General features: G+C 42.2%; 1 protein-coding gene across 1 annotated transcript in view; it reads right to left on the reverse strand.

Moving 5' to 3' along the window:
• Positions 1-1,394: 1,394 nt before the first annotated feature.
• Positions 1,395-20,516, reverse strand: part of CMTM7 (CKLF like MARVEL transmembrane domain containing 7) — a 28,148-nt gene continuing 9,026 nt past the window's right edge. The window contains exons 2-5 of the mRNA XM_048301283.1: positions 8,860-9,033; positions 5,996-6,094; positions 4,883-4,964; positions 1,395-4,533 (exon numbers count right to left, since the gene is read on the reverse strand). Coding sequence (XP_048157240.1) covers positions 4,520-4,533; positions 4,883-4,964; positions 5,996-6,094; positions 8,860-9,033 — 369 coding nt within the window. The 3' untranslated portion in view covers positions 1,395-4,519. The remainder of the gene's footprint in view (positions 4,534-4,882; positions 4,965-5,995; positions 6,095-8,859; positions 9,034-20,516) is intronic.

Raw genomic sequence — 20,516 nt, forward strand, 5'->3', positions numbered from 1 at the left:
TCTGCAGAGGAGCAAAAGGTAAGCCAAGGGCATGGCACTTGCACTTGCACTTGCTCCAGTATGAAACTTGGAACAGCCCAAACAGGTGGGTTGCTTAAGAGTATCCTAGAACTTTGTGGTGAGGGCTCTCTCCTGCCACCCGGGTGTAAATCTCTGCAGGCAGAAAGAACAGGATGTGGACCTCCCTTTCTCTGGTACCCACTTCTCCTTTCACACAACCAGCAGCACCTCCTGGATGCCCAGTAGGGCCCAGTGATACATAAATCCAGCTTTCCTTGGCTTTCTGATGGCACTCAGTCTAAAAGCAGGTCTGTACTTTGCCCAAGCTGCATGGATGGCCAAGGCCCCTGGCCAGCACACAGGCTCAGCAGCAGCATTTGCCTCCATGTTGTCTCTAAGCACAGTGGAGTCCACAGCAACTTTAAGTTAAACAGGGCAGACCATATGGCAACTTGATGCTACGTTCCACAGCCTGTGGTCAGGTCTTGTCCATCCTCCCACAGCTTTAGCAGAGCAGGAAAATCCCAGACACAGGTTATAAAGTGCAGGCAAGCAGTAAAGAGACTTCTCTGTCACTCCAAGCAGACCTGCCCTTTAATAACCAGCACAGCCAGAAACTGCTGATATCTGCCACCACTTCTGTTCAGTGCACAAGGCACTCACATTAGTTCCTCCCTTCATAAGCTTTCTACTAATGTTTGCCCCTGATCTTCTTTCTCTCCTCCTTTTTGTCCTAGTAAGTTCCTAGTCCTCTTCCATGGATCATCACTTGGCATGCCCCCCCCGCCACCCCCCCACTTCATTACAAGTTATTGTTACTGGGGTGTCCTGCTACCCCCTTTAAACCCCACATAGTGAACTGTTTCCAGACAGTGCAACCAATTCTCAGCAACAGAAAAAGTGTGCAAGTTATGCAGGTCACATAACCTGCAGTGTCTTCATCCAGCACTGTGGTGCTCAAGCTTTTCAAAGCCATCCTTCCTCTTTTTTAAAACATTTCATTTCCCCTTGAAAGAAGCACTATTCATTCTCTAACTTATCTCAAGCCCCCAGAGCTCAAACATGAAGTTGCAGTTTTTTCACAGTATGAAACAGTTTGCACTACCAATTTTCCTCTCTCAATGTTTACATTTTAATTTTTCAGTAAGAACTGAATGCCTAACTCTATCTGTGTTAGCTCAAAGGATAAACTACACTCATTTTAGAGCTGAAGAGGATGGACAACTTTTGTGTGGGATAGTGGGAGACCAGCACATCCAAACACAACTGCAGGGAACAGGTTTTTCTCTGGCTCCTACCTATTGTCCTCCAGTTATAGGAGGTATTCTGATACTCCCCAGAGAGAAAGCCACTGCTGTAGTAGAGGAGGGAAAAAAATGACCAGGACAACAATCTGATTCTCCACATCACCCAAATAGCTAACAGAGTTTATTTCTAAAACAGCTGGAATCCCATATTTGATAAAGCTGCAGACAGATGGAGCTTTCAGAACCAGGTTGACACTGAAGGAAACTTAAAACACTTTTGCTGGCAGAAGTACAGCAGAGAGGTGTCAAATTCCCTGCCAGATGGAGCTGTCATTCAAAGACCCCCGGTGGAGCTGGTGATAACAGAAAATCTGTGCTTTTCTTGGTAGACATGCTTCACAAGGAGGATTTGGGGAAAGCAAGGAAACTTCGGCAGCAGAGATGTCAGTCTTCCAGCCTGAGAGCAACCTGATTAGGAGCATCTGGTGAGTCAATGGACCCAGCACTGTCACAACAGCCAAAGCTGCAGGAATATTTTAGCCCTGTCAACAGGCACAAAAACCAAAAGGGAACCGGTAACTTCCATCTCTTGATCCAGTATAAACAAGTGCACTTACAGCAAAACATATTCTTTGGATGATCACAGAACATAGTCAGAAATTCTTTGGTTGTTAGACTGTGTGAAATTCCCCTTGATTTTTTTTTCTCCATATGGTGACAAGTGACAGAGCGATGTGAGAGGCTAAAAAAAAAAAGCTAGTATAGTGCCAGGAGAGGGGGCATGGTTCCAGGAGAAAGTGGAAAAGGCCTTTTCCGCAAAGCAAGCTCAGGCTACAGCCCCAGTCCTTAGCAGGTGCTTCTCCCCACTGCCACCACAGCGCTGAGGTCTCAGCTGCATTCACACTGTCTGCAGCAGAACACTGTCTTCCCACCGGAGTGCCAAGGGGGGTTAAAGCTTGTGGGAAGGTAATTACTGTCAATCTGAGGTGATACCTCAGGAGGTGAAGGAGAAATAACACAGTCTCTTCCCTCTGGGGGAACAGGAGAGGTTGTATCCTTAAACATCTATCCTATCAGTCCAAATTAAAGCTAGAGTGCTGGTTTCCAAAGACTGTAGTTAAGTCAGTCTTGGCAGGAGGACTGGTGATCAAGCATCTCTGTTGCAAAAAATTAGACAGACACACACGTGTGTGTGGGTGTGTGTTTGTGTGTGGGTGTGTGTTTGTGTGTGTGCTTTCTTCTGCAGGTATTTTCACTCAAAGTGCTCAGAATGAAGTCCCTTGTCACGTATGGCCATTTGACTGGTCCTGTGCAGGCAGGGCAAGGAAGACTGAACTATCACTGACACAACTGACTGGATTCCCAGCTGAGAAGAATGTTTGTTCTCTTAAGCCAGAGAGCCTCTGAGCCATGCTCAGTTCGGGTTGTTGAAACAAAAAAAAAAAGGCTCATTTCTGACTAAACACAAAACATATCATCTGAAGGTAGGGGGCAGAAGTTGAACATTGTAAAAAAATAAGAAACAGCCAATATGAAATCAGTAACAATATATCTGCCTGTTATACAGTTTTATTTGAATAATCCTCTGTATTAATGTTAAAGCACTTTATCTTGGAGTGACTGTATGTACCTTCATCCACTAAAAACAGACTTTTGTCCTTTCAATTTGTTTCCTGCTCTGTGTTGCTCTAAATAGGGCGCTTTTGAAAAGGAATAGCAAAAAGAATCACAGAAACTGTGCACCATGAGGAGGGGGATTCTTACCTCTCCAAGTTATCTGCTCACTTATTTTTATCTGCTTACTCAAAATTTTTGACACATTAGCAGCTGGCCAATTTTATGTTGTCAAAGAGTTAAAAATAAATTCTAACTAAAGATACATATATTAGGATGGGAAAAAAAAATAAGGTGGCAACAAATAGCAATATATGTTGGCCTGCCATGAGGCACAAAAAGAATTTTCCAAGAGAACCATTAAATTACTTAGCAGTATTGATACAGAATTTCAAACAAACAGAAAAATATATAGCAGGCCAGAAAATACTTTTTTCTCCAGACTGTCCCTGGTAAATGGTATAAACCAAACTTCTGCTGCACCATCATGCAGTTGTCTTGACAGAATAAACTGAGTTCTACTTCACAGCTCAACATGAAAGGAGAAGCACCAAAGAGGAAGAGAGGCCCACGCTTCCTTTTCTCCTGCAAAGAATTGCCAGCTCACTGGAGATGGAGTGCAAACAGAAAGACAAAGGTGCCAAGAAGGCATTGTCTCAGCACTGAAGTTACATAGAACTTCATGATGATACCAGGTCGGACAGAACTGAACTGTTCTGTCTGTCCAGGCTCTGGGCAGAGTCCCCAAGAGCACAGATTCCAGCTGAGGCAGAGAAAGTGACAAAACCACATATAAGAGAGAGAAAGAAGCACATTGCTCCATTCACAATGGGCTTTCCATAAACACTGTTAGATTACAAAGAGAATAATTTATAGCAAATGCATAGAAATTTTCTACAGAAGAGGTCTTACTGTGAAAAGGAGAAAAAAAAAGACCCCACAAAACATTAAACATATGTTCTTGGGTACATATTTTCCTGTATTTGGCAAGGGAAGTTTTTAAGAATAATCTTCGATTGCTAAAAATTCATGGAGAAAATCCCAGATTTCATTGTGTATTGTTGGGGCTAGGAGGGAGTGTTTGCAGTGATGTATTCAAGTTGCAGTTCATAATTTTTGATGCTGGGTGAGCTGATGTTAGAAACAGTCCACAGTTATGATCGAAAGAGGTAACAAAGGCTTGGGTCAGGTTATCCAGGCACAAATTAGTTTGTAACTGTTCCTTTGTTAAACATATAATCCTTGGAAGTTCAGAATCAGGTAGGAATTTGCAGGATTTCCCTTGTGTAAACAGGTGGAGGAAATCAGAAGCAATTTTTCCATCCCTTGGAAAGGAGAACCAAATGACTGTCCAAATGAGTTCTAAATGCACTTATTGTAAATAGCTGGAAATGGCCACGGCCCAGCTTGTGAGACAGAAGTTGTCTTTCTCTGAAACAAGCAGGTTCTCCATTATAAACTTCTTTGGGTGGGGGAAGGTGGGGGAGCAAAAAAACTTTGGTTCACAACGTTGTTTTGCCTAGGCATTCAAGTAGATCTTCCAAAGCTACCAGCTTGTCCAGGCTAGCAACAAAATACCCATGGCTCTCTCCTCAGTAGTGGATGCTCCTCTTTGGTATCCTGTTTTGTAAGGCAGATGTCTTGCACAGGTGATGGAGTCACACAGATGCATCTTTGAAAAGGAAGACAGTGTCACTTGTGTTGCCATAAACAAATTCATCCAATTTATTAAGCAACACACTGGAAACCTTCTTTTGGTAAGGGGTGGGGAAGGGAGAAAAGAAAGCATTGCTATGTTCACTATTTGCTAGAAGCAAGTTATTTTGCTCTTGTAGATATTTGTTAACAGCTGTGATAGCGTCTGTGTTGACAGAAAATTTGGAATTATTGCTTTTTGAGTAATTTTGAGTCACAACAACCAGGGCATTAATAAATCCTTCCAGGTAGACACAGCCCTGTTCCAGAAAATATAAATAGTCACTTTGGGAAGCATTCTGGCAGTTACTAAGCATGATACTTACTTGTTGACTGTGTTATGCACGAAACCTTGTAGGATGACCACATGCTTATAACACAAAGTATTGTAGCCAGGAACCCGAAAGTCTAGATGAGAAAACAAACAAACCACAAATACTTATGGAGCATTAGATGACACATATTCCATGCATGTATGGACACTTTTGTATACTCAGCTACACATTTTATGGGATTAACAGACCCGAAAAAGGGGTTTTTTTACTCCATTCTGCCAAAAGACTAAAAAACCCAAAGTTCTCATAGTATAATAGCAGCTTATGTCTTGTCAAAACAGCAACTGAAAGATAGACTGAGAGTCATGCACAAGGAGGGAGAAAAAGCTGGACAGCAGCATGGAGTCTCGACATCTAAATTTCTCACTAGGATTCTGCAACAAAGAAAAGACTGTTTCTAGCATCTCTGATTACTGCTCTTTTACTGCACCATTCAAAAAAGTCTTTCCCTGCTGTCTGCCAAATAAACAAGTCAGGTAGGTCTTCTAGTCTGTTTGCATCACCAGGACTAAGTTTCTGAAAGTAATTCTTTATTCTGGAGGAGCTGTATTTCAGGTCCTGCTGCTGTGAAAGTACTGTCACCCTTGTGACTTGTAAGTCATGCCTTTCTCTGTAAAGCCCTCCAGCCAAGAGAGGCAGAGAGCACCTTCCAGTAAGTCAGCTCAGAGTCCCAGTGGGTTTTAGCTCAGGAGAAATTATCTTGGACAGGGCTCTGTTCAGGAGCAGGAGGCGCTGAAAGCCGGGGGTTGAAATCCTTTAGGTAACTTCCAGCTGCTACAACAGTCTTTCGTCAAAACTTAATTGTCTTAATTCTTCACCTAAACACATTAATTCCTATGAGTTAAAACAGAAGCGTTTGGTTTCAACACTCTGGCAGGACAAATACCAACTTTAGTGGTGAGTCTGGTGTCTGACAACAAAATATTTTTGTTGGCACTGTGTTACAGAACATTCACTGAAATGAGCTAGAAGGTAGTTCACCCAACCAAGACACAAGTAAGGCAAGTGTGTAAGAAAACAGAGGTACAAGTGAGAGATTCCCAAGGCCCTACTTAATACATATTGCACTTTTAGAAGTGTCAAGCCTAATAAACACAGTCTTACCGCTCCAGCCACAAGTCCAGTTATATTGTAACTCTTGGCTGCTGCTACAATCGATCCAATGAGAAGCAGAATTGTACCAATTAAGTAATGAAGAAACTCCTGAAAAGACAAGCACAGCATGCATCAGAAAGGAAACTTAGCTGGAAAGTGTTTTGATATGTCTCAGAAAGAAAATAAGTTGGCAGAGATGACTCAAACCCTCAAACCCAGAGGACAAAACATAGTCAAAAGGAAAAAAAAAAGCAAAACAAAACAAAAAACCAAAACACAAATCCAACAACTCACCTTGTGAGTGAATTTTATACCAAACCTCAGTTTCTGTTTAAAAAAGAACAGTTTAGGTCTACTAATGTTACTGGAATGAGATTTACTTACTGGGTATGGATGCAATCCTTTCAATTCAGCACGGTACATTACATTATTGCATCAAGTGTGCACCTTACTCAAGACATGGTTCTGGAGGAAGGAAGAAGCCTTAAGGAAATATTTCTCTAGCCTACGTGAAATGGCGTAAGTGGAAAACCAAATGCTCCTACTTCTGATAATCTTAGAAAGTAAGCACTGGATCTACTGCTGCATTTACTAACAACTTACATCAGCCAAGCCTGGAAACAGGAGGGAAGCCATCAAAAGCACAGCTGCAGTAAAACATGATGCATTGAAGTTTTCTGAGAGAGGACCAAGTCACCACTTTTAAACTTTTCTCTGGTGTGATAAGTATCGATCCAGGAGTCAACTTTACCTTGTAACAAGCAGGAAATATCTGTGGATTTAGATTTTGAACCCTCACAGAATTTATGACAACCAATATAGGTGTTTGCAGACTGAACATGGGTTGTTTCTTGTGCATGGTGGAGTGGGCAGGTGGATATCTGCTTCCTTTATCTGCATTGCACTACCAGCATGAGCCAAGCAAACAAAAGGGAGAGGAGAGATTCTGTCTCAAACCAGAAGACAGAATACAGCCCCAAAATGAAATTGTCCAAGGAAAGCCCAGAAGATGAATAATCTACCATACCAGTTTCACTCTGCTCAGGTGCTAAAAAGAGCTGAGAAGGATTTTTCCTGTAAAGTAGGCTCTGAGACCACAAGTTACTTCCCTAATTTGTAAACTTGTTTCAGGTAATCAAAATCTCAACCCTTGCATTTGCCAGAATAAATTATATGCATAAGGAGGCTTCTCTGACTAGCCCATGACGCAGCAGGAAAATGGGACATGCCATTGCCTCCTTAGAGACATCAAATAAAGCAGCGTACACAGGCTACCACTTTAGAGGAATCCAAGGGATGGGCAAAGCTGCAATAGAATCATCAAAGGTTACATTAGGTGGAGAACCAACCCGCGGCAGGGCTGGAAGAGTGCCCCTCTGGAGAAATACTTCCAAGCTTTAAAGGGTGTCAGGAATAAACAACCTCTTGAACAACTTCAGCTTTACTGGCTGCAGATCACGCCCCTGACTGCAATGTAAAGATCCTGCCAGGAAACTCATCCAAATGCTAGCTGGAGTTTCCCAGAGTCTCTTATGTGTCTTCCTCTTCTGTTCTAACTCTTCTGTTCTAAAGATACTTAAATGTGACTGAAAATGAAGTTGTTTGTTTTGTAACAGCGCAGCAGTGTTCAAGCATCACATCCCATAAAGCTTTCTGAAGCCGAGCAGCCACAAACTTCAGTGCCTTAAAGTCACTAGTGGCTCTGGAACACAGAGGAATGATTAAACACACAACAAAAAAACCCAAAAGCAGCCCATGCAGAGGCAAAAATTGCACAGTCCTGTTACAGCAATGTACACATTAAATGCTGCTTTGCAAAACTGTTATTTATTAGCTTACTTCACTCCTTTATTTCAATCCCTGCGTCCGTGTTATCTCTAGATACATAAGTACCTTTAGAAACAGATAGTGGTGGCACACATCTGAAAAAAAAAAGTTTAACCACATTCTTCAGCTAAAAAGAAAAAAGAAAATTATATTTTTCTCTCTGGTTATAAGTGGATGAATGGACAAACTGTTATCTTAGATCTAAATTACTTATGTAGCTTCCATTAACCGCCACCCAACCACTTCTTGGATTTCAAAATTCCTCTCTATCTCTCCAGTTGGCTTTCTCCATTGCTTTGGTCCTTCTTCAGTGGAACTAACATATGTAAGGGAGGCATGTTCTAAGAGGTTGTTAAAATCCATCACCCCACACTAGGATGCAGAATTTTCTGTTAGCTGACCTGAGCCAGAGCTACTGAGGAAGTTCAAGTCTCACATTTTCGGTGCTGCTTGTTGCTTCTCCGCTAGGATATGAGAGATGGATGTGTATGGGAAATGTGGGAATGAGGCAGGAACATCCTGCAGGATATCCCAAGAATGGCCAGGCTATGGCAATCAGGCTGAGGCTCCTATTTTTTGCTATTGTTTAAGTTACCTAAAACCATACCAAAAAGAGACACATCTGATTTAAATAGCACTCACATACTTTATTTTGGGACAGGATGTAGTACATGAATTCTAACACAATGATTTGGTACTTTAGCAATTCCTGAGCTGCTATAAATGACCTGAGCTAGGACCCATCTGCTGAAGGCTTGATGACCAGTAGCTTCTTTTCAGTTGTCTCTTAATAAAATTATTGCCTTCCATGGAGTAAATCTAGATTTATATCTGTGTAAAGGAGGGTAGACTCAAATCCAAATCAGCTGAAACTGAAAACTTACAGTTACAGAATCTGCTGAACTGAATACAAGCAACAAAGGGATTTGCATACAAGGCAAAAAAGAACTGAGTGAAAGATAGCCTATCTTTGTGAGACAGCACAAGAAAATGGGCTGAGAAAGTGAGACATCAACCCCCAAGAGAGGAGAGGAACCCAGGCTTACCGCGAGTGGCCAGCTAACGCAAGTCAGCTTCCTGTAGACTCTGAAAATGTGCATGATGTAGAAGAACAAAATCATAACCAAATCGCACATGGTGACAATCTGAAAGAAGCTGTATGCACTGTAATCTGTCCATGGAGAATTATTTACACTGATGAATCCAATCAGCAGGGAGATCTGGAACACAAAAGGCGCATTAAAGGTTTTCACTACAGTGCTCAGAGGGTCATGGAGATGATTTTAAGCACAACAAAATGGCACTTAGAAGACAAATATCTAATGTAAATGGGATGGTCCCAACAAAATGGAGGACAAAGTAATGAGCATGATAATAAGGTTTTATAATTTGCTGATAAATGAGCTGAAGCAACCATTAGGACTGGGGAAAGGGGCAATGGCTAGAAGGAAAGCAGCAGTTTCAGCCTGAAGAACTCAACTTGAAGATGGCTCTATGAACAACCAAAGAGGCCTCAAATAGAGAAAAGGAACTGAATGCCTGGAGTTGCACCAGTGACTGAAGCATCTAAACCCCACAGACTTTCAGAAGGATCTCACTGAAAGCTGTGAAAGGGGAGGTGTCCATGAACACATGCACCTTCACTTTAATTTAGTGATATTTCTCACATGCAAAATCAGAGGACCTGAGCTAACAGTTTTACTCCTCCTTTTCTGCCACCTACAGAGCAGAAGTACTAGTGGACTGTAAGGCAGTATCAGAGCAAATAATGTAAACATTTGGAGGAATTGATTAATTCACCTCACCCCCAAAACTTTTATAAGTTAACACTGCCACATAAAACTATGAATCATTATTGTACAACTTGTTTCAGCTGTAAACTTGCTAAGAACAAAAGCTATTTCATTTTTTCAATCTAAAGCTACTTGTTTATTTTACTATTTTTATTATAGCCTGGCTAACCTGGGTGATCAAAATAAATCTACTGAGAATATACTAAAATATTTTTTTTATTACAGACTCTGTCAATGCATGCTTTCAGCCACTGTAATTTTTAGTTAATCCAAAGTCAGCCAGAAGCTGTAATGATTCACATTTTAAGTGTTTCTCCTAGACATTAAAAAACTATCTGAGGAAGCCAGCACTTCAAGACTGCACCATCCTTTCCTGCACACTCATCTTCCAAACTCCTAACCAACTGCATTCATTATCAGAATAATTTCCTTAAGATTAAAAGAGAAAAAAAAACCCCAACGCCCAAACAACACAGCTTAGATTCTCCCTTAATGTTAGCCATGTTTCACCTCCTCAATTCTAAGTGGACAGGCTAAATATATGCATGATCAAGGGTAACCAAAGACTGTAGGTAAGAACTTCAAGGACTGTCACCTTCACCAAACTCCATCCGAACTGCCTTGACAGTGAACCACCTCAAAATGGTGGCTTCAAAGAAAAAAGTCAGTGCTCTGGATTCTTTCCCACACAAGTGGCTACACTGTTGTCAGACCTGGTCTAGCTCCAGGACTTTTACTGTGGCAGACCAAGGAGTTGATACTAGCACTGTAAGTGATGCTCACTCCAAGCCAGCGATGGGCTTCTGCATTACAGTAAGCCTACATCTCCTCTCACCTTTGAATGGACACAGGGCAGGGAAGACAGGACCTACAGATGCAGGGCTAGATCATGCTCCCTGCTTCTCAAGAATGGAGGTCACATGCGCCTTTGAAAATGCATGATACTGCTCAGTCCCTGTCTCCCCAAATATGTTCCTGCCCTCTGGTTTGGGAGTGTAACATTGGAGCGTCATCCTGCATGTTCAGTGCTTCTGTCTGTACCATGCCTGACCTCTGGGTCTCACTGCCTTGCCTCTGGGGAATCCAAAGCGCATGGAGTCTCGTACCTTGTGCGTGGCACAGCTTTCTGAGATGCTACATTTGTTAGAAGACAACAAAGCAACATTCTACACAATTCAGCATTTAAAGAACTCTGGCCCAGTTCTTCCATTCTGAGATAATTTGGATGCAGTTTTGTCCAATCTATGTCTACATCCACCAGGTCCACATTAAGCAGTGGTTTTGTGAGAGGCCATGGTGTCTGTCATCTTCTCCTTCCTCCTAATTTCACTTCCTGTCAGTATTGGCTCCTCCATTGATCTGTGCTGAGCCACCTCAGTGGACTAAGCCAGCAGAAAAGTGAACTACTGAAAAACAGCTTTACTCTGGCTCTGCCATCGTGCAAGGCAGGATCAGGTGAGCAAGGGAGTCTGAGGGAGAACTTAGGACTCCCACAGAAAGGATAGGAAGGACTGAGCTGGCAGGATGGCAGCAGACAGTGCCATGCTGGCTGCTCAGACTGCCACAGACCTTCAAGCTCAGCTCCCTGAATCTTAATTAATCGTAATGTCAGTTAAGCAGAGTCATCTGACTTAGCCACTGAATAACCTGAACAATAAGAAGGAGATAATTTACCCTATAATCTAGGAGAACACTTTAAGTGATGCAAGACACAGCTATTATTTCCATAATTTAAAACTAAATATAATGAAATTTTATTCTATAGGAAGACTTAACAACAAGTCACAGCAAGCACTGAGTCTTGCTCTTGGATAAAGGTGGGATGAGGACAATGTTCTCTAACCACCAAAGGCCAGAAAAAGTTTCCCTTATTCAGGTGTCTTCACAATAATCAGTTCCCAGTTTCAATGACACTGTTAAAATCAAGAAGGAAGCGTTAATTCGCAGAAATATTAAATCTGCCCACCGGCTCATTTCATGAGTGAACAATTAACTTTAGCATGTTTTTTTACGGTGTACAAAGGATAAGGAGGACCAGACTCTTGAAGTACAACTACCATTCAAATAATAAAAAGCACTGGAAAAATACCCTTAGTTTAAGCTAGACCCAGTTCTTTCAATTTCATGGAAGCATAGCAGTATTTTTCTTTTCAGTTAAAAGGTATAAAAAATTGAGAAGCATAAAGAAGAATGCGAGCCATCCAAGGACAGAAAATACATCTGAAGTGTTACGATCCTCAGAAATAAGAAGATACATGGTACCTATGAAGAATCTGCTCAACTCTTCCTCAGTAGGGTAGAACTGTGGATTTGAACAAACATGCTTTCCATTTCAACAGTTCTTCATGATTAGAACAACTCCTAATCCAATTAGTAAAGATTCTCCCTTCTGTGATTTTAGATGTGCCTCAGCACATAGATAGGAAGAAACCACTGCATGGCAAGAGATATTTCTTTCAAAGATTTACTTTCTTAGCATAAACTTTGCAACATGGTATTTACCTGATGTTTCTTAAGAGGGTCCTCAGTTCATAGGCACATGATTCTATTTCACAGGATGGGTGCAAAGGGGACTCTATCAACAACTTTATATAAAGCTGTACCACATCTGCCACACTATATTGCCTGCAGGTACAGTCAGAGTTTAATGCTCACCTGTTGAACAAAGAATGCTAACAAACGCAGGTAATAGATCAATATTCAATATGGGGTCAGGATTGATTGTTCAATCAAGATTGATTGTTCAATAAAGAACACAATATCATGTGTTCTTTAAAAGCAACGAATATTGAAGTTCCTTCACCAGATACTGGTTTATCATGATATACCAGGTGGTGACTGTACCTTTTTCCCCCCTGGGATTCTGGTTTCCAGAGAATTGAGTGATAAAGTGATAAATATGTAACTGTCTAGCATACAGTTGAACATCTATCTCAGAAGTCAGTTTGTGGCACAGAGAGAGAGAGAAACGAATGGCAAAGCACTGAAGTGATCAAATGTTACGAGTGTTCTTTATGCATCTGTGCTCAGGGGAGCAGGTTTATATACCCTGAAAATAAAAACTGGAGGCACAAAAAAATCCAGGGCACTGCTATTTTCACTTCAATATAGCATTTCATAGGTCATGAGAGCAACACAGATGTAACCCTTAGCCAGCAAGCCAGTGGGACCAGAAGTACAGGTCAAGTGATGGTCAGCCCCATGAGAAGATTTCAATGTGCTCCACAATAAATATCTGTGCTCCAGACCTGCATTCCAAAAGGGGTGAGGGACACATTGCAGGGCACTATTATTTAAGTGCTTTCTGGTTTCCAAGAAGCAAAATAAAGACCATATGCATTAATCAACCTCAAGGAGGGATTCCTGGATTTAAATGAAGTTCCATATTTACTGTTTAATAGAAGTCGATTGGCTTAAACTAATCCAATTCTTGACTCTCCTTTGGACCAGATATTTGAATTGTGAAGCACTTTTAGGGACACTGGTACCTATCAGGAACTATCCTGCAGTCAACTCAATGTGAGCTAAAGGCACTCAGCACTTAGCCGACAGAAAAGACATAACAGAGCCTGCAAGGCTTTTACAGAACTGGCATTCTCTTCCCTACTTTGAGCTGAAGATGAGGTAACCACATCCTCTGCCATGTGACTGTGAAAAATGCCGCCTCTTAAATGGCACTGACATACCTTCCCAAGCCTAAACCCCATTCTGATTTGAAGTTAACTCAGATCCACCAAAAAAATGAAACACAATTTGTTCTTTCCTGATGTGGTCTTCTTCCTAAAGCAGCCCTGGGAAGCTGTTGGCCACCTTCACCACAAAAGTACATGGTTGGCTCATGGTCAGTGTGTTGTCCCCCAAGATCCCAAGGTCTTCTCCGCAAACTGCTTTCCAACCTCCAGCCTGTATTGGTGCAGGGGCTTACTCTCAAATATCTCCAGATACAGGACTTGGCATTCCCCTGTGTGGACCTTGATGAGATTCCTCTTTGTCCAGACTGCCAAGGTCCCTCTCCATGGCAGCACAACCCTCTGGCTCATCAGCCACTCCTCCCAGGTTTTTCATCACCTACAAACTTTCCAGAAGTGCACTCTGCATCATCATCCAGGTCATTAATGAAGATGTGGAACAGTGCCAGCCCCAGTATGGACCCCTGAGGTACACCACTAGTGACTGGCCTCCAACTGGATCTCATACCACTGATCACAATCCTCTGGGCTGGGTTGTTCACTTTTAAATCCATCTCACTTGCCCACTAATCTAATCCATACCCTGTCAGCTTGTCTCTGAGGAGGTTATGGGAGACTAGAACCTTACTAAGATCAAGGTAAACCACATACATCACTCTTCCCTTGTCCACCAAGCTAGTCACCTCATTATGGAAAGCAGTAAGGCTGGTAAAGCATCATTTCCCCCTTGTAAATCCATGCTGACTACTTCTGATCACCTTCTTGTCCTTCATGTGTTTGGAAATGCCTTCTAAGAGGATTTTCTTCATCATCTCCCAGTCCCAAGAGACTGAGTTGAAGCTGACAAACCTGTAATTCCCTGGATCTTCCTTCCAGCCCATAGGGATTAAGTTGGTCTGTTCAGAATTGCACACTTTCCTTTTGTACCTCTCAGGCTAGAGAGGATAGGGAAGGACTGGACAAGAGGGATACATTCTCCTCCCCTGTGTTATAAAATGCTTCTGGAAGTGTTCCCTGGAAGTGTTGTTTCTTTTTTAAAATCAGCTGTTTTCCTCCTTGTTTCTTCTCGTCCCTGACAAAGAATAAGCATCTGAAGTCCACTGGCCATTATTACACTCAGTAAAACACAAGGAAAATTTATATCAAGACTTAAAGGAAATGGATCTTTCACTGCAGGAAAATTCAACACCTTCTTAAGGAAAAGAGAGGAATCATGCCTTTGTATTAAGAAGCAATTATATATAGCAGGAAGATCCAACTTCCAATTACTCCTAAGGCAAATGCATACTGCAGAAAAGGCCCGTGGCATTAGGCCCAGATGCTGTTGTACTCCTAATTTCAGATGGCTTGAATTCCACCTAACTGCCTGTGCTCACGCTTGGGTGGCTGTAGTCCTGCAGATGCAATTAGGTTACATAGAAAGCTTGGCTCCAAACATCCTGTCCCCATGGGAGAGGCTGGGCATGATGCTGGGACCCAGAGCAAGCCAGCCACACAGTCCTCAGCTTCTCTGCTGGCTGGGTCCTCCTGTGGTTTCCAGTCCTGTCATCAGTCACAGAGGCCACCAGGAAAACTGCCCAAGAGCTGCCTGCCCCTCAGGACTAATGGGCTGGGCTCTCCTACACTAACATATCCTGCTGGAGTGCACCAGCACAGATGGAAAAGCCTAGGCCAAGCTGGCAAGTTCAAGGAAGCTTAACAGAGAATCGCCTGCTCCAAGGAAGGGGCAGGCAGGAGTGCATGCCCACTAGTCCAGAGGTTACATGTACAATTTTCTTCACTAGTGCCCTGAGAGTAACAAAGGAAAGGACTTGTTTTGCTCTGCAAGTACCTACAGGCCAGCTGGCACCACAAAGCATTTTCTGCTCATGTGGTAGAAGACTGTAGTTTATCTGACCGCAGAACAATTTGATAACCCAGGAATCAATCTGTACAAGTGCTTCATATGATCTTTTTCTACTGTCCTGCTATAATTGATGTCATAAATAAATAAAGCTCTGGCTTTATTGCCAATTATTCTGCAACATTTGGAGAGAACTAAATTTTCCACAGGCACAGCTACCTGCACAAACATAAATACTGAGAAGAATCTACTCTTAAAGGAAATCCTAATGTTCTGAGGATGAGAGGCCCATTTCCACAGGCAAACACTGACACAACAAGGGAGGAATTGAAAGACACTGACTCTTGAATCCTGACCCCAGTTTTGTAACCGTATTTCTGTCTAAACGTCAGTAAATCATGTATTTCACCACTTCAGCTCCTCCAGTCACCCAATGAGGACTAATAAAGACTTCATACTCATTGTGCTGAAGTTTTTCACCTTCAAAACACTTCAGACATGTAAAATAAAGATAAAAATTTTGAGGACTGCTAATAAATGTCTAGGGTAAGATGACTGTTTTCCTTTACAAAGTGAATGAAAATAGATGCTCACTTAAAAAACCCCAAACAAACAAAGAAACAAAAAAAGACAAGACAAACCCCCCCAAACCATACCAAAATACCCACATCCTTTTCCTCCCTGTTCCCCTCTCCAAAAAGCCCAAACGGACAATCAAGAGATCACAGACATGACAGACATGCAGGGGTGAAAATCATCCAAGGAGGAAGCCACACAGTAACAAGCAACAGGAGGAAAAGGTTTGCTTTCTGAGAGTTGGTTTGAGTTCGATCTGTTGCTACTTCAGCACACAAGATAAACAAAAATAGAGTCCTAGCTCACTGTAAAATGGAAATTGGCATTTATTTCCTGCCTGTCATTTATTTACTTATAACCAACTGTGAGCAGTGCTTCCAAAAAGCACACCATTGCACAAGACATTGCAAATAAACTGTTTTCTAATCTTTAATACCAGGACTACTTTACTACTTATCCTCTTGACCATCCTTGACTGTTCAGTACTGCACATTATCAGTCACTCTGTGCTGCACTATTTCACTACTCTGCTAGCGACCGTGGAGTACAGGGTACCTTTCCCCCTGTGGCTGTGCCATCCCCTGCACAGGGGTGATGTTCTGCTGTGGCTCCACAGCAGCTCACGGGCGCTGGGCTTCCTGTGGTTAAAATGTATTGATAATGTATCAGTGTTTCTGCTGCTGCTGAACTGTGCTCACACAGCAACAAGGCTTTCCGCCTCTCTCCTCCCTCCCCTCATCCCAAAGGAGGCTCACAAGTGGGCAAGACACTGGCAATGACAGCTGGCTCCAGCCAAGCAATGGGATTTTCCAGCCCATATGATGTTGTGTTCAGTGATAAAAGCTCAAGACAAGGAGGTTTAAGGGGGAATATTTTAGGTTATTGTATTTCTCTTCCCAAGCAACCATTACATACAGAACCACAGACTCACAGAATGGTTTGGGTTGGAAGGGACCTTAAAGACCATCTATTCCCAACCTCCTGCCATGGGCGGAGACACCTTCAACTAGACCAGGTTGCTCAAAGCCCCGTCCGGCCTGGCCTTGAACACTTCTGTTGATGGGGAGTAGTGGATGAATTTACAGCTTTGCTTGTGTGTGCAGCTTTTGCTTTCCTTATAAAACTGTCTTTATCTTGATCCACGGGTCTTTTTGGCTTCCTTCTATTTTCTGCCCATCTTGCAGGGGAGGGCAGTGAGTGAGAGGCTGGGTGGGTATTTGGCTGCTGGCTGGGGTTAACCCACTACACATGGCCTACCCCTTATCTGGATTTCTAGCTGCTGTGGAAAGAACAGTATTAAAAATCTTCATTGCAGAAAGACACTGACTATGGTTTTTGCAAATCCCAAGATGATGTACTGAACTGGCAGGCTGAAACTGCTGTCTCACCATGTAACTTTAAACTCTGGATAATAGTTTTCTTCCTCTATATAGAAATAAGATGTGAAATGCCAACCAAACTGCAGGAGAAAAGATAACATCAATAAGAAGCAAAATTGCCTCAAGGTGCCCAGTTACAGAGAAACACTGTAACTCTTATCTCAAAGTTTTACTATAATACTGTGACATACACTTCCTCATGTGCAATCCACCCAGCTCTGTGTTATCTTTTCATTTAATTACTTTGCCACGCAATGCATGACCACATCCTTGTGTTTCTCAGAGTATTTATTTTTCTTGAATTTTCCTCACTACTATACCATCCCATAAGAAGAGACAACTTTTTTCTCCAGTGTTTCCTTTCCTTTTTTTCTGCTCCTTATTCCCTTTCCTCTTCTTTCCCTCCATTACACTCCATATTTCTTCCTGTTTGTATCTTTCATTCTCTCCCATCCAAATTTCCCTCTGCACATGACCTCAATTCCCTCAATGCACCTCAATTCCCTCTTTTAATGTTTCCTAACTATCTTGCCCACTCTCTTGCATCATGTATTGAAATTAGCTAACCAAAAACTATCACTATTCAGGGGAAAAAGGTCACAGGACAGGATTCAGCATGGTGCTACACCTGCACGAACACTGTAGGCAGCACCTCTGGTTCACCAGTTTCCTGCTGGTAATTGGTAATACCTGAAAGTGCTTTTCTTTTTCATCCATTGTACTTGCTGGAGGACTGATGAACCTTTGTACTGCTTTAATGTCCCTCCTCCTGAATCTGAAAAGAGGAGGACCCTGAGAACTATTCATAGAATTGATAAAACCTGTTTGATTTCCACTATCTTAAAACTAACCCAAGTTTAAATGCAAGCAATTGTACAGAAACTGTGTCTACAGATTGGGAGCAAGGGACAGCACTGACTCTCACACAGTTTCATCACAGCCTTTTTTTAAAAAAAAATATAGTAAGAGCTAATGCTTTTTGTATTTGAACGCAAAAAAGTCAAAGTTTCCAGCTTGTGACACCAGCCAAGATAGTAAATGGAATTTTCCATCCCTGTGAGAGCCAGTCAGGATAACTGTGCCCTGGAGAAATGTCACTGACTGCAGCTGACAACATTTCCAAATGTTACACCTCAATACAGTGAAACAACACCCACATATTATTAAATACATATTTTTGGATGGAGTAAAATAATTTTTTAACAGCTTCCCAAAACAGAAAGATGAGCAAAGCACAGGCCAAGGTTACAATTGCAGTACATGCAAGACTGGCTCAGCTAATTTAAGCAGCAATGTTGACTGCTGCTGTAATCGAGATTTCCTTCTTCCAGGGCAGTGTTGGAAACGTGAGCTGTAACAGAAAAACCCCTACTAGAAAAAGAAGATAAAAGGCACAGTTCATTTGAAACTTCATTAAAGACAGATGAAATCAGCTGCCTGCAAGTGCATGGTTCTGTGAAGCAGTCAGTCTTTGGTTGCACAATCATCTCTCAGCCCCTGCGTCTGGGCAGATTTCCTTCTTGTCTGGCTGCTTTGCTAAAATAAGGAGGCTGCCTGGCCTCTGATAAGTCACTTCTTGTGTGCACCACCATCCACAGGCTATTTATTGAAGATAAAAATGGTGGGAGGGTGAGAAAAGGCAAAATAATCTCATTCAGACCCTCTACAACACAGATAAGAGAACAATCCTAAGTACAAGCAAGTGGTGTTCTATATCTATTAATAAAAAGCTATCTATCTGCTCAGGCACAGGCCTCAGTGGTAGAAAAGGGTGTGGGGTAATCCCAGAACCAGCATATGAAGGACATTATTAAAGAGCCCTTGCTGCAGGGTGTTAGCCATGATCATTAAAAAGGCAATTCTTTGTAATGACTAGCTGCAATTAAGTCCTGCCTACCACTGATCACAGTGCATGCAGGACTTCAATCCCGCCCCTGCCAGCTGAACTAGCTCCCTGCCTCAATCCCACAGCTGCCTGCACACACTGAAAGCACCATACAATCTTGCATGTTATTTACTGAAAGCTGAGGACTTCATAGCTACATGGCAAACAATATGCTATATTCTCATCAGGCAGTGAATTAATGAAAAAAAGAAAAGCTTGTTACCCACAACAACCTCTTAATTTTATTTCTTCTTCTCTCCAATTTGTTTAAAAATCAACTTAAATTTAAAACATTCTAACTGTGAAAGCCCTATCAGTAAGGTTTTTCAATCTACATAAAAGCTGCACACACAACACTCAAACTATTGCAGCAACTGAGTAACATTGCACAAGTGCCATAATGCAAGTTACAAACAATTCCCTAAACACATAAAACCCACTGCAAAACACTATTAATGGCACAGCTGACGGCTAGCATGGCAGCAAAGGATAGGAACAGAATTTTTAATACAGCAAATGCCCTAGCAAGGTTCCAACTCTAGGAAACACAGCTGCTTTCCCTCTAAGTTTCGAAGAGGTGCCACCTGCAACAACTGAAAATACTGCTGTGGACAAAGCCAGGAGAACCCTGTACCTCATAGCTTGTTCATTCATTAACAAGGAATTAATTCTCCATGCAGGCAACAGCCCCCACATAACAACTAGCTGGCCACCCACTCCAGTGGTCTCTCCCACCAAGCAATGAGCCCTGAATTATGGATGAGTCTGCTCTTTCAGGTAAGAGCAGAGACACATCCTTTATATAGCTGTGTTATTTTTCCGTAGATGCAAAGATACAATCACTCAGCCTATGCTCTCTGCCCTCCTCCCAGTTGTGGTGCTTGTTGGGAACCTGTGTCCCCCACAAACAAGCCCATTTAGAAAAATACTACCTTATTGCTGCAAAAAACCATATATGCACGTGGCTCCTGCTGTAGTTCACGCCACGGTAGAAGATCATCTGTCTTGCATAGTAGGGAGAATCTCTAAATCACATCCCAAAGGATTACAGGAAGTAAAAAACATTGTAAGAGACTTGAATCTCCAGAGTCCCCCAGAAAAACTGGAGTATCTGGTGATAGCAACCAAAAATGAGGGGAATTAATATAACTAAATCTCTCCAGATTTGAAAATTGCACAGCAAGCTGTGACTGTTACTTCTCTCTTCTGCAAGTCAAGCACTTCCAACACCTAGATCATCCTGGAGAGCCATGTCAACCGTTCCCTCCATTGGTAAACCTGAAAGTCAGACAGAATGACAGGAGAAGACAGTCCACAGTGTGAGTAGGTTTGTGTAAATGGAGAACGACTGCCTCAAGCACACAAGGTGCTTCTGAGGCAAGAGAAAGAAAAACCCCAGGAGGAGAAAAGAACTGTAGGCCAACAAAAGTGAGTTTGGTAGAACCTAAAAATTAAGAGGTTTGAGGCTTCTTAAGGAACGGCAGAAGAGTGGCTCTTGATGGCAGAATGGAATCCAGGAATGATGCACAGGAAAATAG

Source organism: Corvus hawaiiensis, chromosome 1, assembly GCF_020740725.1.
Source record: "Corvus hawaiiensis isolate bCorHaw1 chromosome 1, bCorHaw1.pri.cur, whole genome shotgun sequence".
NCBI classification, from domain to species: Eukaryota; Metazoa; Chordata; class Aves; order Passeriformes; family Corvidae; genus Corvus; species Corvus hawaiiensis.